The sequence below is a fragment of the Melanostigma gelatinosum genome (assembly GCF_949748355.1).
Source record: "Melanostigma gelatinosum genome assembly, chromosome: 5".
In the NCBI taxonomy this organism is placed as follows: domain Eukaryota; kingdom Metazoa; phylum Chordata; class Actinopteri; order Perciformes; family Zoarcidae; genus Melanostigma; species Melanostigma gelatinosum.
The window spans coordinates 20,076,985-20,100,772 of record NC_136638.1 but is presented as its reverse complement, the minus strand read 5'-3'; the positions used below and the strand labels follow the sequence as shown (position 1 = coordinate 20,100,772).

Sequence of the window (23,788 nt, the reverse complement as noted above, 5' to 3'; positions counted from 1 at the left end):
ATGACTTTTTTTATGAAATGTATCATGACAGTGTACAATGGATTTTCATGACAAACTATACTTTGTTGTTTTTTTACTGCTTTTGTCAATATTTGATACGAACATGGCAACAGACTTCCTTTGGTGGGATTATGTGCACTACTAGTCGAGTCTAATTCTGTGTAGCTTCTTGAGACAAGTCTTTTCATTGCCTTACTGGAATCTATCAGAATAATGTTCTTTACATACATATTGCCGCTCCTACATACATACTTTCATTGTTAATCTGTTACATACGTTTGAACTGCACTCGAGACTGTGCGAGTTAAGTTAAATCTAAAACGAATAAAATGAGGAAGTCTCTTATTTCTCTACAGCAAGAAAACATAGAAAAGGAGCATTTTTGCAAGACTTTATTTGTATTAACAGTTTGTATCATCTCAGTACACTTAAGATATATTTACAGTACACATTTTAATCGTGGACAGGGCATTGTTAGGTCTGTAAATCCTCCAGAAAAATATTCATATTCACTTAGTCGCCCTGGTTGGATAGACTTGATTGTCGAGGCCGAGGTAAGGAAAAGCTTTCTTCGTTAACTGTGATACAATAAAAATACTAAATATCATTCTAAGGCACCGTTCTATCCTATTGTCAAAGACAAAGTTTAAAGCAGTCAGCTCTGTACTCGAGCCCTCGAAGATACAGCAGGATCTGGAAGAGATACAGTATCCGTTCAAGCAGCAGCTACAACAGCCCCCCCCAAGCAGGTGCTACTCGAGTGGAAAGATGAGTAGGAAGGGTTTGGGGGGAATTTGGATGTAGGCAAGTTTGGGATACTAATGGGACTTCTAAAACATCTGGTAAGGAACAAATGACTTGTTTTCTTCCAGAATATCACGCAACTCTCCTGCGATTCTCGACAGTAAAATGACTCCTCAGAAACCATTCTTTAAACATAGAGAGTCACGTGTGACAGTGCAAAGAGTATCGTGTTCTCTAAATGAGTAATGAAGGAAAGCCAAAAGGCGGGCAGCTCTGAGAGACGTGGTGAATAATGAAGGACGGTGTACGGAGTCCGTTGCATTCTTTGGGCTTATTAATCAAAGCGAAGATCGAAAGCTCCAAGACAGTTATGTACAAAGAGATTTTAGTTAGATAGCAGAGAACAAGGCAAAAATAAAAAAAGGTCCCTAAACCTCGTGCTCGGACTGTTCAAGCATCGGGTATTCAAGATTTAAATACAGTTCATGAAAAGCAGTCTGACCTGTGTCATATTCAGTTTGGTGCATGCGCCCCACCTCGTCCTACAAAGAATAGATAAAACCCGATCTGATATGCCAACCATAAGTATCCCCACAAACCCTGTGACACCATATAAAACCTATCGGAGGACATTAAAAGCATTGTTAAGAGGCACAGCCATGACTTTGTCCATGGGTCAGACGTGTTGCTGAGGGCTGTAACAACTGGCCATCAAAATGTTAACGTGTTTAGTTTCTGTGAGGCAATATTCAGAATCAGGGCGTAGGTATATGGGGTTGAAAGCGCTCAAACATACATACACACACACCATATGTTGAGAAACGTTTAGTGGCCCATTTCTTTTGCAGAGCTCATGTGAAAGAGGGCTTTATGTTAATTTTTCCAGGCTGCCCAAACGTAACCTGACAACCCCGTCACAGGGCACGAGTCGAACCGAAAGCTAACACAGTATAGCACGGTCACAAACAAGAGGCTTCAATTATCCACATCCTGACGCCACTTCATCCTAAACATGGCTTCTTTTGCCTAATACTGATTATACACACACACACACACACAATACAATGACACTTAAATATGTAGAAATGTATTTTCATATGTAAACAAAACAAGCCACATTTTATATTATAAAAAGAATTGAAATGCATTTAGTCAGATGTAGCAGGTAGTGAGTTGAGTTTCTTTAAGACTGATAGTTAACGGGAAATAAATGTAACTGATGAAAGAGCCGCACGGAGAGAAAGACTGATGGAAACGTGCGCGTGGATGTGTCGGTAAAGCTTCAATTAAAGCCAGATAATCGAAAATGTTTAGTTTCAGGCTAACCTTTATGTTCTGTTCAGCATCAAACACAGACCGCCTTAAGAAGTTCAGAAACAGCTGTGAATGACTTCACCCGTTAAGGTGGTATGTTGCGGTTATGGTGGTTCAAACAGTTGTGTGGTGCAGATGCAGTCAGTGGAGACAAACTCTATATACATGTGTAAAAACTTAACAAAACTTAAACGAGCCCTACGTGAACAAACTGCAGAAACTTCACTGAACATGTGAATTCACTGGTGTTGTGAAGGAATCTCAACACTCTTCAGCTTCAAATGTAACAGATGGGAGTTGTGTTTCCGATGCCCTCTAGTGGCCAAAGAAGCAAACACATGGCGAGAGAAGCCGGGAGACGGAAGAATGGGTCTGAAGTGAAGTACGAATACAGAATCCACTCCCAAGCGTAAGCGCACGACAGAGGATTGCTAAACGGTGCGTGTATGAGCTTCAGCGCAATTCAGCATATGATGCACACTTTAAATTAGACGTTAGGGAACAAAACGCTAAGGCCATATTGCTGGATGCTGCTCAAAGCAGACGGTCAAGTAAATTTAGATGAATCACGTGTGAAACTTGGGACGCTCTCCTCACCGAACCCAATGACAGAACACAATGTATTATAACGTTCCTTCCTTTAACTCGCGCTGTTCAATTCACACAGACAGATGTGCACGTGTCCTGGAATATTCTCATACAAGAGAAAACAAAAAAGACTAAACATAGAACAATAATTACAATAACAAAGAAGCCAAAATTAATAAATTACATCAAATGCACCCCTGACAAAGACAGAACTCTTAAAAAACATCAAATTTTGGACACGAAACGGAAAAACAAAAATGAACACAAGAGGAAGAGGAAAGAGACCTGAAGCAAGCATGTTGACGGAATATATGGAATTTCCCTGAAGCATAACTTTTTTATATATATAGATATAATTCATATTTATATATATACGTTTCCTCATAATGTGGGGTGCAAATGTAGCACCTGGGGTGGTCTTTCCGCTTCACCTTGTGCTCCTCCTTCAGGAGGAGGAGGAGGAAGCTGTTGGGGACTGATACGGGACATCTTCTAAAGGAGCTCAGCTAGACAGGAACTTTACGAGTGCAACATAAGAGGCTTCTCAGCAACGGCTGCAGCATCAAATCTCTACAGAAACACAGGAGACATGAGTTACGGTCTTTAAGAAGATTATGTCAGAGAGTATACGTTCCAGTTCGGTGAGTAAGTGCAAGTGTCTCCTCACCTGAAAGGGCTTCTATGGGCTGACTAGAGGAATGCAGGGTGTTGACGGGGGTTCCCTTGTCCTCGAAGGCTACCCTGGTCCCGTCTGAGCTCCCGTCACAGTTGATCAAGACCTGGTTACAGTCCTCCGCCTTGATGAGGGGCAGAGCCTTAGAGTGGATGTTGAGGTCAATGAGTTCCTCAAAGCTCCACTGGTTGGATTTCCCATTGAGACCCGAAACCAAGTCCACCTTGGCCGAGTCCTGCTCATTCAGGAACTCCGAGCCCTCGACGAGGCGGCTCTTAGGGACCGGACTGGCGAGGGGAGGAAGGAAAGCGGTGAATGGTTAGGTTAGTGAATAAGAGATTTCTCTAATAGGAAAAAAGCTAACAATGTGTTGGTCCGTCTCAGCTCCAGGCCCAATCTTTCATACGTCGTTGTGGTTTCTCTCGTCATACCTTCCTGCCTGAGTCTCAGCTGTGCTGATGCCGTTGTTCTCCTTGTCGTCCGTCTCTGGTTTCCCGTTCACGCTGCCCAGGGGCTCCTCTCTTTGTGCCTCCGGCTCACCGGAGGACAGACCACACTCGTCTTTGTCGTCCTCCTCGGCGATGTCATCCGACTGGCCTACGACGTCAACGGAGGAAACGGAATTGAATGTAAAAAAAAAAGGCCGTGTTGAGAATTTTGTAAACCCATGTATGCAAAGTGTATGTAAACAAAGACAAAGAGGGGACGACACACCTTTACTCTCCGTGACAAAGCAGCACATTCATAAATGCGGTGGTGCATGACTCATCTAAACCTGCCGTCTGTGTGAGCGCTAGAGGACGGGAACACTTACTCTGGGTTTCACAGTCCTCTCCATCATCTTCTTCATCTCCTTCATCTCCATCCTCTCCTTCCTCTCCTTCCTCCTGTTTATCGTCATCTCCTGCATCGCCCTACGCAGGACACACAAACAACGCGTTAACACACACACACACTCCGTGTCGACGATGAGGCTGAATGAATGTGCGCTCACCTTCATGTCACTTCGGTCCCCCTTTCTTGTTCTTTTCATTATTTCTTCAATTCTCTGAAATGGAAAAAAGCATTTCCTTTTTTTTAGATAATGTTCAGTTGAGACCTACACAATGAGGGAACACTAAAAGTGTTTCTACGGTCATTGAAGAAATCACTTAAAAAGAAGACTCATCAGTCTGTCCGTACCTTCTTCCTCGCCATGCGTTCTTGCTGGTTCTGCTGCATGACGCGCTCTCTCTCCACACGGACTCTCTCTGCCTCCTCCAGGGCCTTGGCCTCAGCCTCCTCCCGTTCCTTCTGGAGCTCGGCCTGCTTCACCGCCTCCTCTTCGGCCATCCTCACCCGCTCCTCCTCCGCTAGGAGAGCATCTTCCTCGTCTTTGATTTTCCTCTCCTCTGCGAGCTTCTCCTCCTCCACCAGGCGCTTCAGTCGAGCCTCCTCCGCTAAACGCATCTCTTCCTCCTTTCTCAGCCTGGGACAGTAAAGGAACAGCCGTGAATGGCTTGAAGGCATATAAAGTGACGACAGAATGTTAAAAGATGGTGTTTTTAAGATTCACTGAACAATTTAGAATAATCTTACTTCTCCTCTTCCTCCCTCTGTACCCTGAGCAGCTCCTCTCTCTCTTTCTGCTCTCGCATCAGTCGGCGGTTCTCCGCCAGGATCTTGGCTGCCTCAGCGGCCGTGTTGCTGCCCGTCGAGGCTTTAGGGTCTGACGGGTGGGAAGACAAATATCCAAAATCTCTTTAGCACTTCATGTCGCTCTTTCACCCATTTCTCAATGTAGCCAGACTGGAGGTTAGTCGTGATAGAGGAGCACAGGGGGCAGAACAACAAGCCTTTCACATGATCATCTCTGTGCTCTTTGAAAGAACACCGTGGGAATACAGTCACAGATCAGCAATTATCCCGTTAATATCTCTGAGGGAATTAGTAAATGTTGCATATTGATGAGCAGGACTGCCACACATGAAAATATTTTTGCCTCACAGTCAGCCATTCATTTGGTTGATGAATCAAAAACATTACACAACTTATGAATTTACCTTTTCATACACTCCTAAATATAAATGTTGTACACCTAAACTGTGCCACCTACATTTTATTTTTTTTATCTTTCTAATGCACAGTTGCATATAGTAATAAAGCATTACTGAGCTGTTTTATCGTGCAGATCATGCTTCTCTTCAGGAGGTGGCAGCAGCAACAACAACCCCGGGTCTGTAACAGGATGCGACTCCAGATGGAACTTAATATGTCTCCTGCTCCACTGAGATTTATTGCAACCTAAGCTGGCACGCAAACACATGCACACACACAGGCACACGCACGCATGCACACGCGTGTCAAGTGAATGTGCTGCTGTGAGAGCGAGAGGCCAAAAGGGAATAAGGACCGATCATTTGTTTCTGGTTGCCAGTGGCTAAGTTAGCTAAAATTACAAAAAAGACGATTTTGAAAATAAAATTAGAGCAATATTCTTATATACAACATTATGTTTGGTTAACCAACGAAGATCGTTTCCTCCTATTCCTTTTCTGCACTCCCTTAGTTCAGTATGTTTAACAATGAGCACCCAATGTTCAAAGGTGATGCTGTGGATCAAGATGTGCTGCAGTAACAAGTCCACTAAGATATTACTTTGAACTAAATAAGATAAGATAAGCTAGATAAGATGAAATTGATGTCTAGCTGGGTCACGTCCCTCCATGAAACAGACGCCATGTCCCGATGATCGAGTGCAAACATCCTTGTTGCCAGAACAACAATCAGCCTTGGCAAATATTGGTACTGGCTTATTAAAATCTGTCAGCCTGCCTTTATATGGGCCTGCGTTACATGTCTGTTTTACCATCATGAAAGACCTTCTGTAGTGTCAGATATATTTGAATGAGGTGCAGTAAAACATGTATATCGTGGACTATCATTGCTCACCATCTTTCTCTTTGGTCTTGTTGGAATCAGAGGACTGTGGAGACACAGCCTGGACAGGACACAGATCCTTGGACTTGGAGTCCCTCTTTCGCAAGGTGGGGGGCCCTGTTGGAGTGAGAGCTGGTTTCTGGATAGGTGGAGGTTTGGCCGACGTAGGCTGGGGGGATGGGGGGCGTTGTTTCATTGCACCCGGTGAGGGTGGGCGTGTCCTGGAACTTTGCCTGTCAGAACAAAGTGTGAGTTGCGTCCATGTGTGTTTTAAAATTAAAGCAAAGATGAAAGGCTGCATTCAAACTCTCAAAACACTTGAAGCAAAATATCACTAAAGCTGCGTTGGATAAGACTTGTAGTCTTACTTGGGTACTGTTGGGGAGGGCGTCCTCTTCGGGGCTGGGGAGGGCGTCCTCTTCGGGGCTGGGTTGGGGGCTGGGGAGGGCGTCCTCTTCGGGGCTGGGTTGGGGGCTGGGGAGGGCGTCCTCTTCGGGACTGGGTTGGGGGCTGGGGAGGGTGAACGGTTGCGTCCCAGGGTGGAAGATGGAGAGGAGGGACGTTGCCCTCCAGGTGATGTAAACTGCTTGTCCTTCTGTCGTCCCACAGAGACGGGACAGACGTGAAGAAGTCAGTCATGACCATCACTGAACAAGGATCATGCTAACGACGCCTTACAAACACCCGCAGCTATAATCATTGTTCATTTAAATATCACTGCATCAGAAATGGTAGTAAATCAAGTTGTACCGACAGTCAGACCGGGTCAGTTACAGACGGAAAGGAAAAGCAGGACAGTGAACAGGCAATTGGTGTACAGATTCACAACTGGGACAGGACATTCGTTTCCTATTTATGTAAATATAGCATTGGAGCAATACAGTGTCTTTGTATGAAGGAGAGTTCCAGAAGTCACCGCAAACACTCAGCAGTAACTTTACTATAGCCCCCACTGAAGTGAGGCGGCTTAAAAACACAATTTAATCAAAGTGTCTCGAGTGATAAACTGTGAATTTCAATTATCTACAAAGAAATCTGTGCGAGTGGAGGAGAGAGGACAGCGACATGGGGAGACTTTTTTGATGACATTAGGCCCCAGAGTCAGGGTGGGTCGGACTATAATCAGGCCATTGTTGACCCCTTTGTCTCATGCTACGACAATGAAGGCCTTCAGTCATAGAGGACAGGCAGAGGCACAGAGAGAGAGAGAGTTAGCAGACAGTTACATGTTAGTGCACCTATATCCTGACATTCACGGTAAACGCATTTAAACGGCGCAGATCGGGAGCGAGCGAAGGACTTTGAAAGTTAACGTAAAGATGAACGTGAGACAACATTCCGGTTTCTTAAGACGAACATCCGGTTTTCAGAATAAGATGGCAACAAAGTATACATATTGCATAATGGAAATTTGATTAAATGAATTATATTCACATTAAGTATAAAACATGCTACCTGCATCTCGTGAGTTAAAGGGAAAATACACCTAAATTGTGCTTAACGTCTTTATTCTTTGATTTGACGGTTGCTGGAAATGAATAATACCTGACTGACAGTCAATTAAGATATTTTACTCGGTAAAAACTCTGAACTGAATTTGTACCTTCAAAAATTTTAAGGTGCTATAAAAATGTTTTTCTCAAAAATTCCACACAATGACTAATGCATAAGTTCAGCACAAAAATGGGTAATATCACAATATTTGAGGTGCTACAAAAGAAAATCTCAATAATTCCATACAATGACTGATGTATATGTAATCAAGGCATCGTTGACTTAATAATTGTTAATAGTTGTTTAAAACATTTAGTAATAACAATAAATAACCACAAAGAAATAAGAATAAAATTGAATATGATTGTCTGAATCGTTTGTTTTTTGTTAAATAAATCTAAGAAAACACTTTGAATCTGTAGGCTACTGCCTAATAGTCTTATTATTGCCATTTGATGACAATTACTCATATTGTAAGCCTAAATAAGTATATGTATTATTTTGAACAAATGTTATTTCACAAGTCTCAAAAAATGCCCCCAATTTATTTTAAATGCCCCTGGATTTCAGTCAGTGGGGGCAAAAATTGCCCCCAAAAAAATATGTGAATTTCCTACCCTGGCGTGAACAGCAAAGGTCAGAGAACAGCCAGAGGAGCAACATTTCCCCCTGCTTAGCATCCTGCAGAAGTACTTTGACAAGCAAATAACCGGACATGTGCTGATAAATCTGTCTGTCTGGGTCTTTGGTGGCGTCTGCTTATTTCTCCGAGCGGCCATTTCAATGCAGGAAAGACTGAACTTGTTCTCACTAGTTAAGACCTCTGTGTGCCGTCAAATCATGCGTCCACTATTAAAATGTTTTTATGGTCCGTCCGTATTTTCTGAGGCAAATTCAAATACTTTCCCATGGAAATAAAACCAAACACAGCACGACATTATACATTTTACTGTGTAATCTCTGAATTCTGTTCCCTGAATTCTGTTTGATTTACAGTGTGGAACTGTCTGTAGTTTGAAAATAGACAAGATTGGAAACTCACATAGCCATATAATACACACTTATTAATGCGGATACAAAAACACAGCTTAAGGAGAAGGGCACAGGAATGACGTTCACTAAGCTTTCACTTAAGATCATTAACAGCATTACACACGTCCTCTTGTAAATGTCAGATTCTGGCCAGTGGTGTTGGTAGCGTTAACTCACCATTGAGGGGTCGAGGGCTCCGTCGGCAGACACCGAGGTGGTCATGCCGCTCTTCTGTCGGTCGATGCTGCGGCTGCGCACAGGCCCCCGCGGTGGGACCAGGGGAGTGGCCGAAGCTGAGCGAGGACACAGGTGACACTCTGGTAAAGGACACAGTCATCATCGCACGGCCATGGGAGCACAACCAACGGGAGGCGGGATAAGCGGCCGAGGTGGGCAGCAAAGCAGCAAAGAAAAGAAGAATAAAGACAGTGGAGGGAAAAAGAGAGGGGCAGAGAGAGAGAGGAAGGGAGGGCAGATGATGGGTGAAAGAAATGAAGGAGAGTGATTTGTAAAGGGACAAGAGCACAAAAAAAGGCGAGTTGTTAGAAATAGCATTTTAGCCAGGCAACAGCTTGATTTCTGAAGCTTTGATTGAGCTGGAGATTACAGAAGACAAGGAGCAGAGAGCAACAATCTCACAAACAGACCCAGACACTCCACAGGTACCAAAGCTTCTGGACACAACATGAACACACAACCGAACACCAAGAACCACAGCACACACGACACAAAACCTACCACAAACACCGACACGGCAAACACATATCACACAGATGTATTAGTACACTAAACGCACAAAGAATGTTGATCGTGTTGTTTGTTGTGTTCAGTATCGGTAATTAAAAAGTGAGAGTTTTCAATCTTTCGGCCCTTCCTGACATTCTAAGTTAACTCTCCAGACTCTAGATTAGACATTGAATGCAACATCTGCTGTTGTTTCCGGACAAAACTGCCTCTGGCATAAGAATTGCTTTACAATATCTTCAGACTTCCACTCACAAACAAATCTCAAATTGTAATCAGGACCACCGGATCCAAACTGTTGATGCTGAGCTGCTGTGTCGCGTAGCCTGGAGGCAGTACGGCTAGTAAAGACTGTTGTCCAGTAGCTGCGTCAGATGGAGGGATTCGCCATGATAATCCTGAGACCCGGGGAACTCTCCCTGCCACTGTCTGCTCACAAATGGGTTTTTGTTATTCATTCGGACCACTGACCAGCTATGTTGACTGTGAAACGTATCCTGCCATGAGCTACCGCTGCTGCTGCAGCAGATGTGTTGTGTTTCTAATGGGGCCATACTTAGCAGAAGATCTATAGCCGCTAATGGGTTTGTAATGGCCGGTCAATAAAAACGCCGCAACCTAAAACCAACACGGGGAATACAGCTGCAGTCTTTACAGTATGCCGAGTCGAGGACTATTTATACCCATGATCTCAGCCTTAAATATATCAACACCAATATATCCCACGGCTATGCCAGTACTGGAGTCCCCCAGCACTCTGGTCTCACTACCAGAACACATGCAGTGGCACAACGGTCTCATGCTGACGTAACGAGAACCAACAGGTAAGCAGCTTTGAGCAAATCTCCCAGCATGCTCCCTGAGGCTCCTCAAACGCAGAGAAACGCTCTCGGCCAAGTCTGCCCCGCTCGGCTCGGCTCAGCTCAGCACACAACAGCCAATTGTGTAAGAATGCATGTGAGCTGGACCTGTGTGCGTCAATATTTACTGAGTAACTATGCTCTCACATGAGTGTACTTTGCTGTACTGTACATACATAACATAAAACAGCTGATCGTTACAATAGCCGCGTAATTACATCACCACCGCCGCCGAGAGGCCACTGTTAACTTTGAGAGGATTGTTTCTAAAGCAGAAGGACGCTGGGTTGACTTCTACTGATAAACCGAGGGGGAGTAGGGAGGACCGGGTTCTGTGTCTAGCCATCCTTCCTCTTTGTCGGGGATTCAGAGGTTACCTGGAGCGTTTGTTCCTTCAGCTGACAGGGCGGCGGCGCTCTTGCTCCTAGCTAGTGAGGCCTGGGTGGGGCTGAGCAGGCGACTAAGAACCCCTCCGTCCACAGGGCCAGCCGGTGGCCTGCGAGCTACACGGCCCGAAAAGTCACCCGAAAAAACAAACAGAGGAGAACAAAAGAGGCCAATAAGGAAAGAGTGGATGAGAATGGGGAGGTGAAGGCAAAACAGGGGGGGGGGTCAATGAAGTTCAGAAAGGTCACCATGTGATTTAACCAACAGGAGAGAATCAACATCAACAAGCAAAGGTCATGTCTCAGTAATCTTACATGGGCTCCAACTGTCTGTAATCGGTTAACTTTCAGTGATGTTCAATAAAGTGAGGATCGTCGGTGAGAGACGGTAAGGAGAGGATGCCATGGAAAAGTGCTGAGACCGAGCAAATACTGATTGTCTGGTAACTGAAGATCAGTTAGAACAGTGGTCAAAGTAGACAATAAGGTCAAATCAATGGTCCCTGGAGGTAGAGGGAGGTGTGCTGATGGGAAAAACAATCCATTAGTGACCGTCAAAGACGAGGAGTACGATTGGGTAGGAAGATGAGAAACAAAACCAAGAGTGACTGTGACCGGGCAATAGTTCTTCAGCTTCTGCTGTGCAAACTGCTCTATGGTTAGCATGAAGGTGGCAAATTTGATGAAAAAACCAAGGAGGCTGATTGCAATGGTGATGATGTCATGAAAGCGCCTATGGCGAAACAAAGATCTCTTTCTCTCTCCCAATTTAGTCAGTTGTTGCTACCTCAGCTACAGAAGTAGAAATCACCCCAGAAGAAGAGTTCAAGTGTTTCTGTACATGCTAGCTCTTCAAACGGAGAGTACAGTCACACACTTCCCTTTGGAGCTGCTACTGAGAAGACATCTGTTGCAGACAGACTTGTTCGTTAGCTGCTGAGCGCTCACCCTTGGGGCATGGCGGCATGCTCTGCACCCAGGTATTAGGAACCTGGGGTATTCGTCTGAGTTTAGGTTATAGTTGTGTTCTATTATTGAAGGTATTTTAGCTGATGGGACGTATTAAGTCAGTTTGAATGACGGTAGCTGTGTTGTATTATTGTCTACAGAAACCACATGTATACAGAACAGGAACATTTTTACAGCCGATCTTCCGAACGAATGCCGACATCGCTACAGGACGAACAAAAGCCTCGGTGGTTAACGGCGATACACAGACTGCAGGGAGGGGCCGTCGGTGCTCCGGGGGTGCCGTGGTGGGATGGCACTGCCACACACCACGCCGAAGCACGAGCCGAGTGACTTAATCAAGCTACGACGTCATCTTGGAAAGAGAAAACAATCAACACTTTGTGGCAACAATACAATACACTGTGTTAGTGCAGACATGGTACACAACAAAACCATTCCTGTACCAAAAAAAAGGTTAAAACAAGATAAGCTGTCAGTGAGAAACATAGCACAGTGCAGGATCTGGTGGGTTAAGACAGCAGAAAGGTTAAGGCACACATGGAAGGAGCACAATGTTCCCAGTAAATCACATACGACACACGTTAGAGGCTTAGCGGCTGCCTGGGGGTAAGTCAGAGTGAGTGAGCGAGACTTAATTAGAAGGGAACGTAGACGGAAGGAAGGAACACATAGAAAGAAGAGTTGGCCGGTTTATAAACCCACATAGCCGATGACACTGAAATGAGCTCAAGCGTTTATCCCCGAAACCTCTTAGCTGCCGACAGAGTTGATGAGGTTTTAAAAGTCAATTCAGAATGAGCGAGCAGCGAACGTCATAGCAGCATGCTTGTTATCAACAACGGAGGCCTGAGTGATGCAGATAGAGGCATGACAACACCGATTGCCGATTGTTCATGCTAGCCACCTTGATCTTCCGTTGACGCCTTATCGGGCTTGGCCGGGGTCTGTGCTCTGCCCTCACTGACTCGTGAGTGGGAGGAACTTCTCTTCTTGACAGAACGGCCTACGGACATGAAAGTGGCAGTTACAGCCGAGCAGGCGCTGGAAAGGAACCCCCAAAGACAGTTTTACAAGTCATGTGCACTTCATTTGGCCTTATGCGAGTCACCAGGCCGGGGCAGACGGCAGCTGATGCGACGTGTAACAGACTAAGTACACAGAGGAGAGTTCCAACTGCCCAATCGGATAATAATCCAGGTAAACCATTAGCATGTACAAAGACAAAAGGCTATGTGGTTGTCATAGTTGAGACAGATCGTATCTTATAATGGAACTTGTTGAATATTTGCTCTATATCTGGTTTGCTAAACTGTGCACAGTAGCCCATCGGTAATATGAAAGCATAGTGTGGGATGGAGAGCGGATCTTTGGCACCTGTCTGTTCCACCTGAAGCTGTTTGACGTCTTCCTTACTGGCCTGGGCAGCATTGTTAGGCAACCGATTACAAGACGAACTCCTCGGCTTAACACCTGAGAGACAACGATGAAACAGCTCATGATGAATCTACAAAGCGCTCCTCTTCGGTGAACGGTACAAAGTCTCTTTTTTAGAATATATTCATAGGCCTAGGAAAGGAAAAGCATGAATATTAAACATGTCGAGAGGAATAGAGCAATCAACCATATCAGAAAGGGGAAATGGCACTGGCAACCCATAGAAGCTGTGGAGAAATATCAATCAACTGATCGTGTTGATTCGTTTTTCATACGTCCTGTGAATCAAAATGCTTTTAATATTGTGACAAGCTTCTATTCCACTATGAGCAAATGTATCAACGAATCACTATGTGGTGCGTGGGACCTCTTATGATTCTGAAAATGTAATCCAGTGCTTCATGGAGGTGCGTGGTGAATGGATTGAGAGGCCATGCTACTTCAGAATTAGCTGTAACCAGAGAGCTCAAGCACGTGTTACCAGTCTGTCAGCGCTCCAGTGAGTCTGCGTTTAAAGCCCTGGATGTGGAGAGCACAGAGGTCAGAGTTCACTCAAGGCTTAAGCGTTACAAGAGGAAGTAGGTTTACTCCAGATCATCTAGTTGGTCACCTGGTAGATCTCAGGACATTATTCATCAGAGTAACATTTACCTGACTGATAATAGACTACGTCGGTTCAGAAACAGCACAGAAATGCAAGGAGGGTAGGAGGAAGGGAAGGGGAGAAGGAGCCTATGAGGAGGGGAGGAAGGGGGGAGGGAAGAGAGGAGACTTACGTTTGTCGGGAGATTTGATAAGGGTGGCAGAGGTGGATAGGCGTTTGCTGATGCCAGCCTCAGACGGCTGTTTCAGGTTCATGGTGGACGTGGAGCGCTTGTCCACTGAGAGGGAGGAGGAGAGACAGACAAGGGAGGCGGGGTTTACACTGGAGCTTGGCCAATGGAGGGCATTTGAGTGCACACAAGGGAGTACAAGGTTCTGCAAGATCCTAATATGTAAAGGGTGATATGCTGCTTCATTAATATACCTAAAATAAAATACATAAACACAAAACACGCTGATATAGTGTCCCCGTTAACCCAAGTGCTACTAAAGCAGTGGACATTTAGTGACGCACTCTTAGCAAATACACATGATATACAACATGAATTTGCTGTTAAATATCATGTTTAAAATGACAATGTTCATTTTCAACAAACCACAACAAAGGCGTCGTTTAGAGGCAGGCACGGTGGTTAGTAAACAACAGAAGCTCATTTTTTGACCACTGCAGAGAGGAGAGCATCACCAACATCACATGATGCGTGCCAGAGAATCCAACGGTGATATTCGTCCTGTTTATTTCATGTGCCAGTCAATCGGCCTTCCATGCAAAATCGCCCATGTGACCCGGAAGTGCTCGACAGTGTGAGTGAACGAACAACCTGAAGCCACACTTGCAGCTAGTCACCCAGCACAAGGCACGTTTAAGAACATCGGCCCCATACGAACACCGTTAGTGAGAAGCTTCCAGTTAGACTGCAGGTGGGGTGGGGGTGGGGGGGGGGGGGGGGGGGAGAGCTGGTGGGAAGCGTAGAAGGTGACCGGAGCAATCTAGAGTGCCAGTGCCAGCCCATGCTGTGTTGCTGAGCAAATGATGAACAAACAAAACCTTGTCGACTCCTCAGTGGCTTTTCTGGCGAGGCAGGGGAGACAACTATAGTTACTGGAGACGAAGAGCCGGCATCAGAGTCTCCTGTGGGGGAAAAGAGAGCTCCCAGAGAGGAGCGACAGAGTACAAGATGCTGAGAAACATCCTTCATACAAGGAGGGAGACAAGAGCCTGGCTGACACCCAGTCCCTACAGCACTAAGTATGCTGACCTCAGTATTTTAAATCGATGCACCAAAGAATCGCGACAGTCAGTTGGTGCCTCGACAAAATAAACAACCTATCATTTAAATGAGCCATGTATTTGTGGTTCATTGCTTGAGTGTCAAATAGTGGGAGTGATTGTACGAAGGGGTCAAGTGATCGCACGTGTAGTGTTGAGAGCTCGACAGACGAGTAACAATTGACGTTTACATTACAGCTTCAGATCTCAGTGAATTAATTGGATTTTGAGATGACTTTGCTGCACGACAAAACAGGGTTTGCATAACTGCGGACAGCCAACATTATCCGACAGTACTGTTATCTGATTATATATATTTCGACTTTCACTAAATTAGATTGTAGAAAAAAAAAGATTGTTGAAAGCTCTCTACTTTTACAGTCTGAAAGGGGCCTTTTTATTTCTTGGTGGTTCAGATTTTGAGCTATTAACCAGAATATCTTTAAAAAATGATATGCAATGTATAAACGCTTGACTGATAACAAGGCTGAGCTCTTATTGCTGCCCCTGAAAACGACTTAAAGCAGCCAAAGTTCTCTCACGCGTAGCTCCCAAGCTTTTAGCAGCTAGTTATCATGGAGGAACACAATCACACGGTCTGTGAATAACAAAAACAGATGGAACTGCGCTTCCACCTGAATACGTATCAATACCGGCTTGAGTGTCATCTGGCATTATCGTCAGGCAAAAATAGCTTCATATTGCTTTCATGTGCATTGTGGCTGGACCCACTTCAATGTCTTGTTTTGAAAAGAGGTGAAGAAGTGGCCTCTACCTGTCCGCCCATCCGAGTCTGTGGCCAGTCCTCCCCAGGACCATCGTTTCTGCCTCTGCTCCACTCGCTGACTCCGCTCTAACGTCCGCCGCATCATCGCCTCGTAGTGCTCCTGCAGCGTTACAGGAGCAGGCGTAGAGAGGAATGCAAGTCATTTAAAGCAGAGTTTCTATGTTAACTCAATTTGTTAAGTCAAGAGAGTCAAATCAACCAACAGCTCTGAGGCGCTTGAGACTCCTCCCCCGTTACCTTTTCCTCTTCCTGTTTCTGTTTCCTCTTCTCCTCCACAGCCAGTCGCTTCTGCTCCTCCTTTCTTCGCTGGTCATCAACCTTTTTCTGACGCTCCTCCACCTGGCGCTCCACTTGCATCTTGGCCTTGCGCTCCCGCTCCATGACCTGAGAGTCTTTCAAAACTGCAGGTGCAGAAAAACAACAAGAAAAAAGCAACTTCTTAGCATGTTGTCTTAAGCTCGGGCTACAATAACTTCACACAGAAGAAACTGGGACCACGCCCTTACCCTGTTGTCTCTCTGCCTCCTCCCGCCTCTCTTTTGCCACTCGCAGCCGGTCGTCTATTCTAAGAGCAGCACCGTCAATGACTGCAACACATGTGTACATGTGTATATGCGGTTAAAAGATATAACATACAAAACAATGCTTATTCGGAGAACAAAAGGGGGGGGGGATTACAATGCAGGATAGTGTTACAAGAGCATGACGTGTGACCGTCATTGAAGAGCTTTGTCAATGGTTACAGTCATAAGATGACGACTCCGGATTACCTGCAGTGAACTATACTGACAGGGTGGTGGAAGTGGATTGTCTTGCATCTAATGGTTCAGGTTACGGGAGACAATACAGCGGTGACAGGGCGGTATCAGTGGGAACCAGTCTGTTTCTGTGTCAAGGCGCGGTGTCGTTTACCTGGCCTACTCCCCTGAGGTTTAGCTGGTGCGCTGGTTGTAGGTCCGGGGCTGTTCCCTGACAGGCTGCGCCGCTCCTCGGCTTGTACTTGTGCAGCTGCAGCTGTATGTAGGAAAACACGGACACGCACACACAGTTTACACACAACTAGAGTCACATCGTGTCAGGACTGACGAAGCAGGTTTATCAGATAATGTCGAGGAAACAGAATAGCTCCAAACCAATACAGTTTAAAAATCAGCTGTTTCTCCTCTGTGCTTTGTTTTCCATAGGAATGCTAGTTCAAGAGCGATCCAACACATTTGAAGCTACAGAACAATCCGGCTATTCAGCCGTCTGGCACAACCCATCCCTCATGGTCGACCCTGTAGCCGACCATACACGGATTTCTGTGACCGGCTCACAGGGATGGGCTGCTGTGAGAGACGTGTCTGGAATCGAACCCTTGTGAGCTTCCCGGTGAACTTTAAGCCTGCGAGTGGACATCAATCTACAAAACTACTCCATAAAACATTTTAAAAATCAATGCGGGACACATTTCCAAGTCATCCTGTGCTTGCAGCAAATTGATTTGCTTTCTAATTCGGGGTTGTGATTTCTAAGCAGCACAGAGAGAAGATGTCAGTGTGCTGCGTGCAACAGCTTACATTTTGTTGCAGCGGTTTACAAAACCTTTAAAGTAGCAAATACTTCAACTCTCCCACCGGGACTACCACAGGGTTGAAGCACTTTCTTCAGTACAGTTTTAATGGGAAAGTCGTGGTTAGGAGATACAGGGACAGAAAGGAAGGAAACAGCGAGGACACGATCGAGCCTTTTCTCTGCTCGATTTCCTTCTGTGTCGATGTGTATTCAGCATCGCAGAAGTGCTGACAAAGCGGCAAACCGATGGTCAGTCATGGGACGTTCACATTACTGATGAACACTTCCAACTGTGTTCTGAGAGTCTCACACTGTCGCCTTCACGAACTCAACTACTTCCTACTGTTGCCATAATCATTCAAACTAATTCATGCAATTTGAATAATCAACTTTCTGGCAAAATTGCTGTTATCATCATTTTTTTTACTTATGTAACCCTGTCTCTTTAAAAAGGCCAAACTTGTTTGTTTACAAGTTTTATGATACTTATGGCTCTATAAATCACATGTATGTCTTTATGCACACATTTTGTTCGTCTCGTGATTTATATATGTTCTGAAACCCTGCTTATCTACTACCACCAAATGTTGTGTGGTGATGAAGTGAATATAAGTGAACCAAATATATTGAAATCAACAATACTTCTTCTCCCTCATCTGTCAGAGGGGAGACAAGATAAGAAATGTCCACTGCGTGTGGCATGATGTGCCGAGTCATGATCATGTGCGTGTGTAATATTGTCACCTCACCCACCGCTAATTAAAAAAAGACATCAACATGCTGCTGCTGCTTGACATCAAACACTGCACCAGCGAATCACAGAAGGCTTCTCGTGATAAAGCAGCTGTAGAAGTGCAGCCGTTTCACTCAAAAGAAGCAGCCACAGTGATTACGTGATGAACGCCATCGCAGCAGGAAACACCTTTTACCGTGTTGTCTTAGCGTGTGGAAAACATCCGTGCTGTGCCCGCCACAGGCACCGATCACAGCGGGCAAGTCTTATCAGTATGGAAATTGACTCCACGCTCGTCTACCTTTACTCTGTGGAAACCAGAGGAGGACAAAGGGCCGTTGTCACGTGAACGGGACACCGACAAATAAGGAGAGATAACACTTGTTCACTGTTGAATATGCTTTGTTTGCACCATTCGACCAAAGGAAGACCCATCAGTGCAGACATGGAGAACTGAGAAACATGGCCGGGCATCTGGACTGATTACATAACTCACACACAGAGCTGGGCGGTCTTAATATAGGTCATTACTTATATACTGTATATCACCATAAAGCATGTTTTCTGGTAATTCAATTAATAAAAGGTCTATATGAAATAGGTAAACGCCTAATCAAGTAAGACTTGACGAAACATAAATTATGGAGGGTTTTCTAATCTAACTAAAAACGTAAGTGCGAAAGGAACAGAATTACAGTTATCAATCTAAAGGAAGCAGACTTATTGTGCACCGTGATTGCCGGCGATTAATTATCATATTGAGTTATTGCCCAGCCGTACTCTCAGAGAACAATCATCCTGAAGTAGCTGTAGTAGTCACACACACAGTATTTGCATGTGTATTCTGCAGCAGCATTGATGCTCTCAAGTCAAGCAGTAGCTTATGAGGGTCGAAGTCTGCTGCTAATGTAGACAGCACCTGTCACTTCACTTTAGATATACAACTCCCTGTTTCAACCCCACGGATGACTTGGATAAACGTGGGTAAAGTAAGAAAAACATGAATGACTCAAAAACACAAAGAAACAGCACATATATCTCTACTAAAGAAAAGGCAGCTCAGGATGGATGACGAGCTTCTCAATCGTGCTTAGGCCTGTATGAAGGTAGCCATGGAGTCTGAAGTGAGATGATTCATATCTAAACAGAGAGAACACATCGGAACGCTTTAACGGTTAATGTGTCACCTTACAAGCAACAAATACTGAGTGTGGGCTGTAAAATATAAAGTATATCCACAGTAGGACCGTGTGAATGACACGATGATGCAGATTTTGGATAATATCTGTGAAGGAGTCGCTCAGAACGTATCCACTTGCACTGAATTAAATAATGTACACAATGTAGTTGTGAGACTAAATCCTACGTTTCGATAGCACGCCCTCCGAGTGCACGACGGGACTTCATTCTGCATTCTCTGGTCTTTAAAAGGGAAGTAAAAGCAGACAGGAAAGCAAAGCGGCTGAGTGGGTAACAAACGTCAAGCTAAAACTTAACACAACATCCAGTTATACAAGCCTTTCTGTCACATTGATGCTCGGAAGAGTGTATTGAATTTGTTGGTGCCACAAACCGCAGTGGATGCACCTACTCACTGAATTCACTGTTAAACATGAAGAGCGAGTCAGACTCACACATTCATGCTTTGATTGAAGAGCTTAAATGAGAGCCAGGTGTGCTCATAGAAATGAAAAGGAGACGATAAGAGGAGCGCTGAGTCATCAATCCATCCCTATGGAGATTTGCACACATTAACATAAATCATTGCCGCTGCACTGATAGCTTCAGCTACACGTTATTAACCGGGCCTCCAACTGTACCACGGATTGATCAATGGTCAATCACTTGTTCGGGTAGCTTGTTGGAGATGGTTCAAGATCCAGTCTGCAGTGGGCGTACCTAAAATATGATGTGTTATCATGTTGTTTAATGTGACGTATTTCAGTCTGCGGTCTGTAGTCCGGCTGTCTGGTAATGTCGTGACATATGAAGCTCTAGCGTAGACTACTCTTTTGAATGACAGGAGATCTTTTCCTACATTTCTGCTATTCACTTCTCTCATGCACGCGCTCTTATCATTTCCTTGCTGTCATTGTTTGGGTCTGTCGATGACGATATCAGCAGTTCTCATCAGCAGGTCTCTTCTATCTAATAGCAGTGACACACCTACATTGTTAGCATATCATCTTGCTGCTGTGTCTTATTAAATATGATTGTGTCTATGCCTTTACTACATACATGTGGCTTTTACACACGGCCCTCCACCTCCACTCAGTCACAGGATAATCAGCTTCATCATTTCATCAGCCACCACCACCAGTGTCTGGACTCAGAGTACAGCATCATCCAGTAGTTTCAGGAGCAGAAACAACTCAAAAGAACAAAGGAAAACCATTCAGAGTGCAGCACTTATGCATGTAAATATGGATGTGGTCCAACCTTCAGGCTGCTGATTGTAATGGGAGCAGTAAAGACAACCAGGGGGAGGGGGGCGGCTGGTGATGACTCTGCTCTGGAGGCCGAGAAAAAGCACTTAACAGGAAACAGGCCAACCTGCATTACATCATAACACTTCTAGTTGAATGCTAACACTGATCAAATGCTAGTTCTCTAAATGACAAGCATCTTTAGACGATGTTGTGGGGAAGCAAGAGTGGGTTGGGACTCTTTTTGTCCCTCCTTCCAACTGCAGCCGTGACCGATCTCAGCTTCTTGGTACAATAGTAGCTTGGTACTACAAGTAGCTTGTAGCACAGGAAGTGTCTGCGCCGCTTTATGAAGGGTGGACAACCGTAAACCACAGAGTACTAAAAGCACATCGGGATCTTTAACTCCATCCAAACACAACGGGTCAATTCACTGACGAAAACATCGTAAAACCAAAAACTTGTACTTTGTTAATATTGTCAAACAATCAGTGAACCCGTCTTGTGTTTTTCAATTAAAACACCAACCTTCTTGGCCATTTATGTCACACAGAGCTTCCCATTGCCGGCTCAAGACTTCTGGTCCTCAGATAACACTGCTGGTGCACGCTCACACATGTGCACGCTCACACATGTGCACGCTCACACATGTGCACGCTCACACATGTGCACACACACACACACATGTGCACACACACCAGATCTTCTATGGGATTACTCTGGACCTGTTCATGTAAAGTTAAGCCTGGGCTATTTGCAGTGCTGCTAGGATAACGATGACACATCCCTCCTCAGGAGTCTCTTCTTCCAGGTGGACCATATTCTCGTCGACTAAAAGGATGTGATCATATCCAAATGCATTATTAGTTATTACGATCAATCCAGTGATTGATGGGCTCTATAACTCATTTCTTTATGATGAGGCATTGGGGGCTAAAGCAGAGTACTTATAATCGTCATAGTATTAAGTCAGTTGTATTAAGTAATATCTGTTGAAAACAAAGTAATTGCTCAAATCTCTTTATGAACACTGCAGACAATATACTACAAAAGTTACCAATAAATTACAAGTACTCTGGACTTAGTTACACGACAAAAAGCAGAACGTAATTAGACTTTATTAGTCTATTACACCTGTAATTATTTAACTAAACTTATCGTTAGTGTGTTCCAGTGTTATGTAGTTTACAGTCTGCAAACATCAACAAGAGCAATCGACTTTCAATAGATGGGACAAATTGTAATTGTTTTTCATTGAGAATTTATCCTCAAACCCCAAATCTATAGACTAAGCTGGCATTTAACTTGTGTATGTGCATGCAAAGAACATTCAAAAAGAAATAATTAGGATATCCACGAGCCGACTGATGCCTCGACCAGACGATTCTGACGATGGTCTGACCTTAGTCTATACAAATGAACATGTTTTGCTATTCAAATATTTCCGTGCGTGTGTGTGTACACTTATACTGCAACACGTCCTGTTAAAAAAGGTTGAAGTTCGACAGACGTGGGACATTAGTGGAGCAATGCAAAGTGGATCCAAGAAGCTACAGCACACGCTGGAATTGAGGCCGGTCGGTCCATTTCCTCGTTTGGTTAAATACGACCAGTTCAGAAATACTTCTCGTGCTTTTAATGCTGCAGCAGCAGCATGCGCTGAGCCAGGATCAGGGTAACCTTGCAGTAGTGTGATCTCCCTCCGTAATAGCAGGGAACATTTTATCCTTGCTCACATTCTTGTGGAAACGATCGTGCACATGAACCAGATTCCTTACATTATTTTATTGTCAGTCCTCTGCTTCGGCTGAAGGCCGAGCGAACTGACATCCAGGAGTCCTACATTTCACATCACTCGAGATGTTGTGGATATTTTCATAAAACCGCAGAATTGGGTGGATGTAAATTCCAGATTGGGAAGACTGAATGGAAAAGTTAAGGGAAACGGAAGAATACGGACTAAATACGGTCCAGTTATTGGAGTAAAACATGCCTACACCCACACTGGGTATGCAGAGAACTCCCTCTTACCCTGAAACACTAAAAAACATCAGCCCAACTGCAGCTCGAGTCATAACAAACTGTGCATTCATGCCCACAGATGCAGACACAGTAAACATCCATGTCTATGTCTGGAGGGGGCCAGCTGAGGCGTGGATGAGAAGCATTGATACAGACTTTGCTGCTGCAGATGGCACATATATATGGACCCACGTGACATTGGGCTACTGGACCAACCAAAACTCCTTTATCACTTCATAAAGATGCAACTATGCAGCCTCATTCTCTTATCAGAGCCGTGTGTCTGACTGTGTCTGACACTCCAGCTTTATCTCAGATTCAGGTCAGACATTGTTGTAGTTCCCCTCCCTGGGGAGAGGAGGGGGTTGTGCCATATGTCAACAAATAAGCATAACTGTCCAATAGGATACAGAGGAGAAACGACCACTTTTTGTAGAAGAAGAGGAGTTTTTAGGGGCAGGAAGTACTGTGAACCCTGCTGGTGTGTGGCTGGACTAAGAGCCGTCTGTCGGTTTGAACTCGTGCACCGAAAGGCGCTTCCTGAACTCTTCCTGATTGGGATAGCAGATGATCACTTTTGACAATAATCCCAAAGTGATGAGCAACGTTATCTAACCTACTGACTGAATGCCACTTACAACGCAGTTAGCTTCGTCTACCGCGCAGTTAGACGTTTGTCAATCCGGTCTAATATATTCACACAACAGCACTTTGAAAGGAAACGTGATTATTAAATTCTGCACAAGTAAAGCTAAAGTGAGCTTGGCGCGTTAAGGCCAACCCAAACGTTGAAGTCGCGACATGTCAACCGGCTCTTAGGCTACCAAACATCACGCTGCAACTTCAGCTAACGTTAACCACAATCACTTTAAGTCGAACGCGCTTTATACGTAACTTGTCGATATAACTAAGCTATCTGTTCGGGAAGAAGTTGCATATTTTTTCCGCATCCATTGTCAGCATGTAAACCGGGACAGCGAGCTAACGTGACTAGCCCAGACAAGCTCTCCGCGTTACGTCGCGTTCAAATCACCCGGTTTAGCAGCGGCAGTTGCCGGTAAACATTAAAAAGTGATGACTGCATATTAAGACACAACTGGGTGAAAAAATAACCAACGACTGACAAGATGTTTCTTACCCATTTGGGCTCGCAAGCCTTTGAGAGTCGTAGCACCCTCCGCCATTTCTATGAAGTTTTCCTTCTCTGTGTTTTTTTTTTCTAAAGCGCGTAAC

At 44.7% G+C, this 23,788-nt stretch overlaps 1 protein-coding gene across 5 annotated transcripts; it reads right to left on the bottom strand.

Annotated features, from left to right (window-relative positions):
- Window positions 1–382: 382 nt before the first annotated feature.
- On the bottom strand, window positions 383–23,788 carry map7d3 (MAP7 domain containing 3). Of its 5 annotated transcripts, none has more exons than XM_079268044.1 (20): window positions 23,694–23,788; window positions 16,733–16,834; window positions 16,327–16,407; window positions 16,058–16,221; window positions 15,809–15,920; window positions 14,812–14,895; window positions 13,937–14,041; window positions 13,101–13,196; window positions 12,631–12,729; window positions 10,746–10,871; window positions 8,942–9,081; window positions 6,607–6,833; window positions 6,251–6,471; window positions 4,898–5,027; window positions 4,502–4,787; window positions 4,314–4,367; window positions 4,134–4,233; window positions 3,751–3,916; window positions 3,314–3,606; window positions 383–3,216 (listed from the first exon to the last, which is right to left on the bottom strand). In XM_079268044.1, exons 1-20 carry the CDS (start codon window positions 23,737–23,739, stop codon window positions 3,209–3,211), a joined length of 2,640 nt encoding a protein of 879 aa, XP_079124170.1. In that variant the 5' UTR covers window positions 23,740–23,788; the 3' UTR covers window positions 383–3,208. The 5 variants fall into 5 exon arrangements, with proteins under 5 accessions (XP_079124170.1, XP_079124171.1, XP_079124174.1 ...); XM_079268045.1 differs by having other exon boundaries at window positions 8,942–9,057; XM_079268048.1 differs by lacking the exon at window positions 10,746–10,871 and having other exon boundaries at window positions 8,942–9,057.